This window comes from Etheostoma spectabile, chromosome 16 (assembly GCF_008692095.1).
Source record: "Etheostoma spectabile isolate EspeVRDwgs_2016 chromosome 16, UIUC_Espe_1.0, whole genome shotgun sequence".
Taxonomy (NCBI): Eukaryota; Metazoa; Chordata; class Actinopteri; order Perciformes; family Percidae; genus Etheostoma; species Etheostoma spectabile.
In genome coordinates, this window is record NC_045748.1 from 10,927,481 (window position 1) to 10,938,299 (window position 10,819).

Below are 10,819 nucleotides of genomic sequence, written 5' to 3' on the forward strand. Positions count from 1 at the left end.
TCCCAACCCAACAGCCCACCTAGACACACACACACGCACAAACATATACACACAGATTTCTGATTACGTGGGTTGTCATTACACACTCGTTCATCACCAGCTGTGGCTGCATGCAGGTGTCTGTCAATGATAATACACCTGCAGGCATTTAATCACTGCTTGCCCCATTGGTTTGTTCCATTCCAGCCATCAATTTTGGAGATAACGCCCGCTGTTCTCCCTGTGGTGACAGTGTGGGGCGCTAATATACCAGAAACGGTGACATCATCCCACATCCAAAGGGATGATGAAGTGGCACATGCTCCCCTAACTGAAAGGTCTCATGGTTGTTTACCAAGTCATGAGCCTGCAATGGGAATTACTTCTTATAAACCACACAGAACAGCTGAAATGCAACAGTTAATGGGTGTTTCTTCGTATATTATTGTAACTAACTGAATGTGTGTGGCTTAAAGTATGATGTCATCTGTTCATTGACTGGTTACATCTTTAAACTAGAAGTAATTACAGCCACAGGAGCAGGTACATTAGTCCTTTGAGCTAAATGCTAATGTCAGCATGCTAACATGCTCACAATGACAATTGTGACTTGACATTTAGGACTTAACTTAAAGTACAGCTAAGGCTGATGGGAATGGCATTAGTTTTGCAGGTATTTGGCCGTAAACTAAAGTACTGGACAAACTTAACCTGCAAGCCATTGCTGCATCTAAACAGTTAAAACAGAGATTTAGTACGTAGAACACAGGAATGTCTAGATTGTCAGTATTAGAAATGGGAGGACTGGTCCGGATCAATGGAAGCACATTTACAGCATAATTGCCTGACATTGAGCCAAAGCCGTGTACATCACGCTTTATGCTGATGTCAAGTTTTGAGGTAAATTTACATCGGGCAACAAGGCAGGCCTGCTTGGTTCTTTTGGGGAATGATTGTAAAGATTTACAAAGAATATGTTTATGGCATTTACTCTCTGACTTAGAAGTTTTGGGATTGATTGGCAGGGATCGCTATGGACTAAGTACACACAGAGAGACACTGGTGAGAGCAAATGGCGTTGGATCGGGCTTTGGTTTCTAAACAGTGGAAATGTAACATGCAACATGTATACAGTACATCTTTTTACTATTCTCCTGAGTGCTCGGTTTGCTTCAAGGAAGTATTTTTTACATGTTTGTTTACATGTGGCTTGGCTCAGCCGCCTCCGTCACACATCTTCTGACACACATCGTGTTTTCAGTGAGTGTCCAAAATCTTGTTGCGTCATTCACTATATAGTTCACTATTTAACAGACACTATGTAGGGAATAGTAAGTGAGGGAATGAGGGTTTCAAACACAGTTCTCACTTTTACATTTGAAAAAGTGTCCCTCTACTTTATGCTCGTGAACATACAGAAGAAATCCTGTCTGGATATGTGGAGCAATGAATACCTTCCATATGTGTTCCTCCACTGAAACTAATTAATTAAAGCAATTTAATGGAGCTGTGCACAGAACAGACCAAAATAGTTGCAGGAACTTCTGTTGAATACAGAGAGCCAGAAGAGGGGTGCATATCTAAATGTAGAGGAAATGTATTTGGATCAGATCACGGTAATAAATGTGAATGTCGTTCCCCATGACTGTTCATGATTGTAAGTCGTGTAAGTCACTGTGGCACAAATGAAAACAGGAAACAGTTGAGTGCTTTGTCATGCAGTATAATTTTATTACAAAAAGGTTTTATACAAATTTAACTGCATGATGGCAATGCAACTTGTATTTATTATATTGAGAATACTTTACCTATTGCCCTCTATGTCATCTGTGGCGGGATGTGTCTCAGCACATTGTGTATCATTCAGCAAAATAAACACCAGTAACATTCGTTTCAGCACCATTCCCTTTTAAGAATGTTGGCCCTGAACTCATATGTAACATTATATTATAAGTCTTAATAAATACACATACTGTACACAAAGCAGAAATAAAAACAACAGCAGTTCTACCAAACACAAATGGACACTTCATATTTAGCAACTACCAGAATGAATGAAAAATAAAAGAACAAAAAAAATCAAAATGAGTCTGGGAATGAACAGGTGGATCTGTTTTGTGTATATATATATATATATATATACTGTGTAATTGGAGAAAAACAATGTTTGCAGTCAAATGATCTTTTGTGACTTTATGATCTTGCTGGGATCAGTTGTTGAAACAGAAATCCTCCACGTTGTTGAGTTTGATCGTCTGCAGTTCCTGGCTGTCCAGTAGCCTGTAGCTGAAAGAGACTCGGCTGACAAACTTCCCGCTGGACACCATCCTCACCACTGTGTTCTCACAGCCGATCTTCATGTGGGCTGCGGGGGAGAGGAGAAATATTAAGACTCAGTTCAACCAGTTTGATAGTCTTGCATTGAGAATTCTCCACATCGCGGTGAGTACCCAGGGCTATGGTTATTGAGTCATCTTTCTGTATTTGTTGTATTTGGGTATTACACACTCTCTCTCTCTCTCTCTCTCTCTCTCTCTCTCTCTCTCTCTCTCTCTCTCTCTCTCTCTCTCTCTCTCTCTCTCAACCAAGAGCCAAGTACCGAGGTCTCTGCCTCTTAAAAGGATATTTATCCTTGCCACTGCCAAATGCATGCTCTTGGGGGAATTGTTTGGTTTCTGTAAATTATAGTTTGGTCTAGATGTAAAGATTAGATTTAATACTATAAATAAAATGTAATTGAATTGTGTGGGCGCTGAAGTATGGTCTGGCTACACCACTTATCTAGTCTGGGATAGGGGGAAAAAAAACACTCTGGCTTGTTGGAATTTCTTTAAACCAATCACAAGCATCCTGGGCGGTGCTTAGCCCTGCATGCAGCGTGGTGCTCTTTTAAACCAGATAGCAGAAGGGGAGGGACACCTGGTGCGTGAGAGATGTGCTGGATGTCAGAGATGTATATCCTAGCACTGTACATCCGGTAAGCCAGATCTCCTGCTTGATGAGGTGGAAGGGAGGAGATGAGTGTGTACTCACTGGGTCCAGTGAAGGAGATGCAGAGGTCTGTGATGGGCAGCAGCTTGGATGTGTCGATGCCGTTTCCTCCCAGCAGCTGCACAAAATCTCTTGATTCTGTACAACCAGGCACGGACCTCTGTGGAAAATCAACACATGATGGTATTATGAAAACTGGAGAATATTTAGATGCAGGCTCCCCTGGTCTCATGGATAAACAACTACCTGACGGGTAGACAACAGTTTGTGAGACTGCAGTGTGTCTGAGCTAGCCTGACAAGCCAGACTTGCATCAAGATGTTCTGGGAACGCACCATTGGCAGGACTCAATCAGAGGGGCGGGATAAACGGTTGTCTTTCAAATTCCCTCTGCACGTAATAGGATAGCGCTATAATCAACCAGAGAAATGCTAGTTGATAGCAAGTAGCAGGGAATTCACGCCAAACTGTAGCAACTCTGCCATCCTTATGTTAAGCCCCGCCCACCGACTCTATACATGATGTGATTGGCCTGACCAGTATTTGGTTTTTCCAGCTCGCAAGCCAAAGGAGAGTTGCTAGACTGACCCTAGGGGCAAATTCCATTTGCTGCCTCTAGCTGAGCGTCTAATAAGTAACATTGGGTCCCCCCAGGGAACTGTGCTTTCCTTCCCTTCCTTTTCACCACCTATACCACAGACTTCATGCGTTGAAATATGCCATTGTCAGAAATTCTTGGATGATACCATCATTTTTGGGTGTGTGGAGAGTGGACAGGTGGAGGAGTATAGGATGTGATGAGCTGGAGTGGGGAGAATCACCTACAGGTGAACGTGGCAAAGACTAGAGATGGTGGTGGATTTAAGCTGGAATAAGTTTCCGCCCTCCAGTTCATATCGGGGGGTTCAGATGTGGAAATTGTCACAACATGCAAGTACTTAGGTGTATAACTGGACAATAAATTGGAGTGGCCCACAAATACTGAGGCTGTATATAAGAAGAAGGGCATGAGACTCATCCAACCCCAAAGGAACGCTACAGGAAATCATTACTGCCTGTGGCCATTAAACCCTATAACTCATCAACATCAAACGATGCAGATGCGTTACTTGTATTTGTATCTCTCCTTTTCAAGTTTTTAAGTTTGATTCCTTCTCCTCTCACTTGTGATTGGCTCACCTGAAGCAACAACTGCATGTTGGCTGTTGCCATGACAACATGTTGGCTGTAGAGCTGTCTTGAAATGGACGTGTACATTGTGCAGAAACACAACATATTGCCTCATGTCCTCGCTGCACCTTATTTTTCAGTCCCAATGTAGTTGCATTTGTTTCCCTCCTTATTTTCGGGGTTGTAATGTATTTTAATGTACTATATTATTTCACTTTTTCACTTTTGCGCTATCATCATTACACACAGTCTACCATAGTATACCATCACAATGCATTGATGATGATTTTTTTTAAGACAACATTGTCATTTTGTTTTAACCCTCATGTAGTCTTCGGGTCAATTTTGACCCGTTTTCAATTTTTTTTTTTTATATCCGAAATAAAGGAAGTCGAAAAATGTTGGAAAGCGTCAAAATCGATGAAGAAAAAAAAAAAAGAAAAATACAAAAACATCAGAAAAAAAAATTGTAAAAAGCAACAAAAACGTTGAGATAAGGGGAAACATGTTTTCATGTTCAAAGGGAAGACATCACAAGGGTTAGCTCTTAGAGCACCAGACCCATCGACAAGGGACCCGGACTGCGCTCTCCAGGGAAACATGATTGGTCACTCGTTTGTCATTCTAGTTCTTTTTATAAATCAATGCTATTGGTCATGCTTACATGGGTTTGTGGGTTTAACAAATATTTAATAATATAATAAGTGATGAGTAGGAATCGATGTCCTTTAAAAAATGTTGGATACCAATACCAACACCGTGACTTCGATACCACTTCCTGAACGATGAGATTTACTCCTTTAGGTATTGAAATTTTGTGTGGGACTCAACCATAATGGGTTTGAATGAGATTGTACCAAAATGTTCGCACACCAAAATGTGTGATATTCTACGAAATAAGGAGAATGCCGGCGGGTCAGGTGATGCCGGGTGGTCATGTGACGCCGGCCGGCTACGAGCTCCATGAGGCCGAGCGGCAGTCGGTAGTGGTTTAAGCCGCTTCAGAGCTTCGCAGCGTGGGCTACGGACCTCCGTCTGTCACAGCTTGATCGTATCAGCGGCAGTTAGTAGATGTGTTTAGCTGGAAATGGGTGACTCGATTCGGCCTGAGTTACAGTTACATTTTGTCCACAAAATGAGAATTTGCCGCAATGAAAGTTAAGATTAGGCGCCAAAACAACTAAGACTAGGAAAACCCCTCCCAAGGAACTTTTGACCATAAACCATAAACAGTCAAGTTGTGGGCCGTAAAACCAAAACAATGAGCAGAAGATGCTAAAAGGCTGCATGGGGTGGGGGGGGGGGGGGGGGGGGGGGGGGGTATACAGATTTGCGTGATCAGTCTTTCTGTGTTCTTTACTATGAGTGACCACTTTCATGTTACACGTTATGTGGTCCATTGTTATTATGAAAGGTTGATTTATTTTTTTATGCAGGTTTGAGGACCTCTAAATAGAATTTTAAAAAATGTCCATGATTTAAAAGTTAATATCAGCAAAGCATGTGCAATTAATGTAGCATAAGAACTATAAAGTCAAGGTTTTAAAGGGTCAGTTCACTCAAAACACAACAGTTTTCAATGCCTTTTTACAGAAAGTGAATAGCAGTATGTAACAGCTGTGATGTTTGACCATTGCTATTGTTTTCCTGATGTGATTTGTTTTGGGCTGCTTTCAGCACCCTGAAATAATCTGAGTTGATCTCCCTTGTAATGGAGATGTGAGGTGAGGAGAATAATCAAAACATAGACAAAGACGAGGAAACGTTACAGGTGATTTTGTACCGGCATCAGTGTTTTTATGTATTTGTTCACCTTGGGAAAGTTGTTGTAGTGTCCCAGGCTGAACTCCGAGACGGTGATCTCCACTGGATAGATGATGGAGAAGCTGCAGTTCCTGTGCTGCTGCGGGTTCACCATTGTGTAACTGCCCTCTGGTGATTGGGAGATGACATTACAGGCTGCGAGGAGACAGGGAATGGCAAAAACAGGAATGTTACAAGGATTTCCTGGATGGATTCAGAAGGTGGAGCAGGTGAAATACACTCAGAACAACTACAAGCACAAACAGTTGAATGCAAATGACAAAGAATGTAACCAAATGCAAAGGTGCTCTGATAATGAGCACCTGTTCTGACAGAGCAGATGGAGTAAAACTCTTATTTACAGAAATGCTAGTTGTGTTTCTGATTATCGGAGTCAGGTCTGGTATCATGAAAGCAAATGAAGCGGTGGTTTTAATTTTAAAATGGAACCCATTTTAGGTTTAATTTAGCCCCTAGATATAGTGTTTTTGGTTTTGTCCCCTTATGTCCTGATCCAGAATAGTGATGGCAAACTGTCTCATGTTGGTGCAACGGACGACTGAAGCACCTGGCCAGGCTTGTATCGTCCCCACCGACTCACACATTAATCACTCCATAAATGGGTGGAAGCGGCTGCATTCGTGTGCCTGTTTGCTTTTTGTTGTTGTATGAATGTGATGTACTTACGGAAAGGATTGATGTGTTTCCTGACTGTCAGGGTGAAGCTGCTGCCAGCGTTGTGAATGCGGAAGAAGACCATGGCCACGTTCTGAGAGGAGCGCACGCTTCTCCTCACTGATCCTGAGTCGCAGTAATCCACATAGCGCTCGTACAGAGGCAGCGGGTGATCCTGAGAGCTCGGGAACTTCTCTCCTTTCATCACCCAGCCGTCAAACACCTTCATGGGACGCATTGACAGGGACAGTAAGATTTTTCAGATTCAGTCACAGATGCATATGCGCTCTGGCTGATCTTACTCTGTGGTAAACACATTGAACTGAGTGGCCTGCTGAAGGTTTAGACCATCATAAGTTTACTTACGTGCTTTCTAAGTAAGCAGGTTAGGGACAACTGCCTTATGTTAAAAGGAGCTTTATGTCTAAGCAGGAAGCGTTTCTAAGCTCAGTCAAGCACGTTGAATGACCTCAGTATGACGGCATGAAAACAAGCAATTTCTTCACCAGTGATTACTGACTTTATACATAGTAATATATTAAATAATAGACCTAAGAAACGGTTTCTTTGTAACAGGAGTAAAATATGTTACAACTAAGGCTAAAAATCTTAAAATGAACCAATTTAATTTGATATTTTAGCGCCACTTCCAAGAACTAGATGCTGTTTCATGTCTGATTGGAGGTTTTTTTCTAATTTTTTTTACGTCTAAGAGGAGAAATAGGATTAGTTTTACAGTTTAATAGTTTACCGTGATTAAGTCCCCTCCCCTGCAGTCAATGTCAACGTTGTCATAATCCACAGTGACCACTTCGTTGGGCTCTGCCATGAAGAAGGCAGCACAGCTGAGCTGAGGGTGCTCTGCTGTGAAGGTGAACTGACCCTCCACTGCAACCATGTCCAAACAACCTGAGAGACAGACGCACATCCGTTAGAATAATAACAGAAATGTGCCAATCATGACCAAAACCAAATACCAGGTTAGAAGATGGAACTTGTTTCATTGAAATCTTACCAATAGATTAGTCTTTTTTATTTCTTTGAGCTTTAAACCTTTATCCCCTACTTTGCACCTGTGCTATTTAAATACATTTGAACCAATTAAAACTGGAAAACTGAATTAGAAAGCACAAGGAAGTGTTTTATAGTCTGTTTTATATGTTCTGTTTAAAATTGACACTTGTATGTGAGAGAATGCATGTCAATGTGTTTATCTCACTCTCACATAGAAGCTGTGTCCTCTTACAAGATATGGGCAAAAATATAGATTGTATCTGACTTACGTAAAGGTCGTCGGTACAACTCTTCAGGTTTTTCTCTCTTGAGTTCCGAGTTGAAAAATGAAAATAATTCATCTTTAGAGATCTCATTGTTCTGCAGAGATACGCAGACAGACACAGAGAGAGAGAGAGAGAGAGAGAAGTGTGAACTCAAAGTTTAACAACAATGTGAATATTTACAGAAGTGAATAACAAAGTTAAAGTGCTTACCTCTATATATCTGGAGTCTCCCTTGAGTACAGACAGACACAACACCAGAAAGAAGAGCTGCTCTCGGAAAGTGCGCTCCATAACGCGCATCTCTGCCTGCAAGGCGCACATGAGCTGAGAGAGTGTGGGCAGCTCTGCGACCAGCGCTGCTTTTTATAGGACTGAGTGCGGGTCCGGTGTGTGTGACATGTTCGCTGTCACACACCGTGGATCCCCCCCCCCACCCCAACCCACCTCCCTTCTGATCAATTACGTGGTCGTGACGAAGGCAAGGACGGAGAAGCAAGTTGGAGAGAGAGAGAGAGAGAGGAGAGGAGAGAGAGAGGAGAGAGAGAGAGAGAGAGAGAGAGAGAGACCATCACACAATTAATTCATTTGAGATGTAGTTTGTGTAGTATTATAAAAAAAAAAGCATGGGACCATCTTTAAGAAACTGGGTGCTTTTTTTATTCCTCTCCCATATGACAGCGCTACACACAACACACACCACACACCCAACACACACACACACACACACACACACACAACACAACAATATAGAGGTTGCATTAATATACTATAAATCATCTAGTTTTGTATTTTAGTGTGTGTGTGTATATATATCAGTGTAGTGTGTGTGTGTGTGTGTGTGTGTGTGTGTGTGTTGTGTGTGTGTGTGTGGTGTGTGTGTGTGCATGTATGTGTGTATATATGTAGGTATATGTGTGTGTGTATGTAGTGTGTGTGTATGATACAGATAATTGTGTTGTGATATATATATATATATATATATATATATATATATATATATATATATATATACAGGTATGTATAGTAAAGATGTAATGATGTATTTTTTTTATTTTCATGTTGCTGAAATACTTTTTTCATATTTGTGTTTTATATTTGCCATACAAATAGATTCACATGATTAATGTAAATCCTTCCTAATACTGTGTTAATGTGTGTCAGCCACAGCTGATGCCAAGCGAGGCTCAAACTGCATAAACCAGGTATCAGTATCCCAGTATCTCCGTGCTGAGCATTAAACAGCTGACCCAACTTATTTTAACGCCACTACACAGTTTTGATTGTGAGCGGCCACTTTCTTCTGTCTTCTGCAGGACAAACAGAACAGACCTTTGAGGGAATCCAGCGGAACAATTCAACTTCAGTAAGCATTAGCATCTAACTTCCATCAAACCACCTATGGGACAAAATAATCAGAACAAAGATTATATTTTACGTAGACTAAATTTAAGGGGAGACATAACAGGTGACTCTGGTAAAAAAAATGTTTAATATCACCATGAAACTTCCCATCAGGACACTTTTTGTATTACAATTTAATATAATAAAATGTTTAAAAATGTAATCCAATGCTAACTTTAGGTGAATTTAGGAGAAATGTGCAGACATAAATAGAAATAAAGTGTCGTAAAATAAACACCTAAATGTGTATTTTCTACCAGTCTGGAAGAACACAGCTTATGGAAGCAAAAATAGCCCCAAATCTCTGAATTCATAGGAGAAAAAAAAATGTTTATATTTGCCCGTACTGTCTTGATTTCTTTAGAGATCATGTGATATGATCGAAAGCTCCAGAACAGTAAATGGATCATTAGGTGAGATTGGTATTCAGGAACAAAATGAAAGTGAAAATGTGATCCAAAGATATTAAATAAGCAGGGTGGCCAAGATAAAAAAGTAATAATAAAGTTTCCGTCAGGGAGCCTTTACCGTAGTGTTATGATAACAACAGCGAGTCTTCTTAGAAATACAGTAGTTCTACTACTACTGGCCCATTAATACAATCAAATACAGCAAATGATCAAAGGTCAAGTTTTTATTCCCTCCATATATTGTATATCATTCTCAGTATTAAGTTTGATGAAATTGAATTCCCCCAGTACAGAACGGACAGTGGGCCTCATAAGGTAAAATACAGAACACATTGCAAGATTTAATGTGTCTAAGAGATTATGTAAAATATGGTAAATGAGCAGGAAATTCATTCCACTTGTTTCTTAGAGCTGCGGGATACACAGTTTTTTTTCGTTGTTTTCAAGAGCATTTCGCAGGGCTCCTTTAAGAGATTAGAGATAAGAGATAGGAGAGTGGTGTGGGGATGTGTGGAGGAATGTATCATACACCCATAAAACTCTTTGTGTTTATTAAATCAAAAAATTCTAGATTGAAATTGAATTTTGTGTTTTTTCCAACCATGGCTACACAAATTCCGAGCAAAATTTCAATCATTCACGTAGCTACAAAAAGAAAAGAAAGTTAAAACACAACAATTTGTGAATGACGGTGAATGAACGATCTTTTGCCAAAAGAGCTCTTTGACTTTTCAAATCAATAAGTGAGTGATTTATGTCACAACTGCATATGGTCTGTGTTAATCATTGGGTTTTGCGATTCCTGAACACAAAAACATGATCAGAAAGAGAGCTAGGGCTAACACCTTCACACCTAGAAGTAATATACAGTTTCCAGTTAATCTGGAGCATCAGGAGTACATCCATGTTAAAAATACAGTACATGAAGATAAGGAAAAGGAGAGATGGAGGATTGGGTATGTTTGGCTCAGATGAGGCCCTCCTGACTGTCTGATAGTGAAACTGGATGATGGAGTGTACAGTCACACAACAGCAACATCATGTTGCAGGTTCCCTGCCAATCGGAAGGTTGGGGGTTCAATCCCTGGCCCTGCAGTCCCACGTCGAAGT

At 40.7% G+C, this 10,819-nt stretch overlaps 1 protein-coding gene across 1 annotated transcript; it reads right to left on the reverse strand.

The window, feature by feature from the left end:
* Nucleotides 1-1,686: 1,686 nt before the first annotated feature.
* Nucleotides 1,687-8,242, reverse strand: crhbp (corticotropin releasing hormone binding protein). The gene is made up of 7 exons (XM_032540278.1): nt 8,109-8,242; nt 7,902-7,992; nt 7,370-7,527; nt 6,631-6,841; nt 5,954-6,099; nt 3,013-3,130; nt 1,687-2,344 (listed from the first exon to the last, which is right to left on the reverse strand). The coding sequence occupies exons 1-7, from the start codon at nt 8,217-8,219 to the stop codon at nt 2,190-2,192; spliced, it is 990 nt and encodes a 329-aa protein (XP_032396169.1). The 5' UTR covers nt 8,220-8,242; the 3' UTR covers nt 1,687-2,189.
* Nucleotides 8,243-10,819: the final 2,577 nt, after the last annotated feature.

Excerpts from the sequence above, each read along its gene's own strand:
- crhbp (XM_032540278.1), bottom strand. The coding sequence starts at position 8,219 with ATGTGCGCCTTGCAGGCAGAGATGCGCGTTATGGAGCGCACTTTCCGA. Across the intron at positions 7,528-7,901 it reads GTTGTACCGACGACCTTTAC|GTTGTTTGGACATGGTTGCA; the intron begins GTAAGTCAGATA and ends TCTGTCTCTCAG. Across the intron at positions 6,842-7,369 it reads GGGGAGGGGACTTAATCACG|GTGTTTGACGGCTGGGTGAT; the intron begins GTAAACTATTAA and ends CGTCCCATGAAG.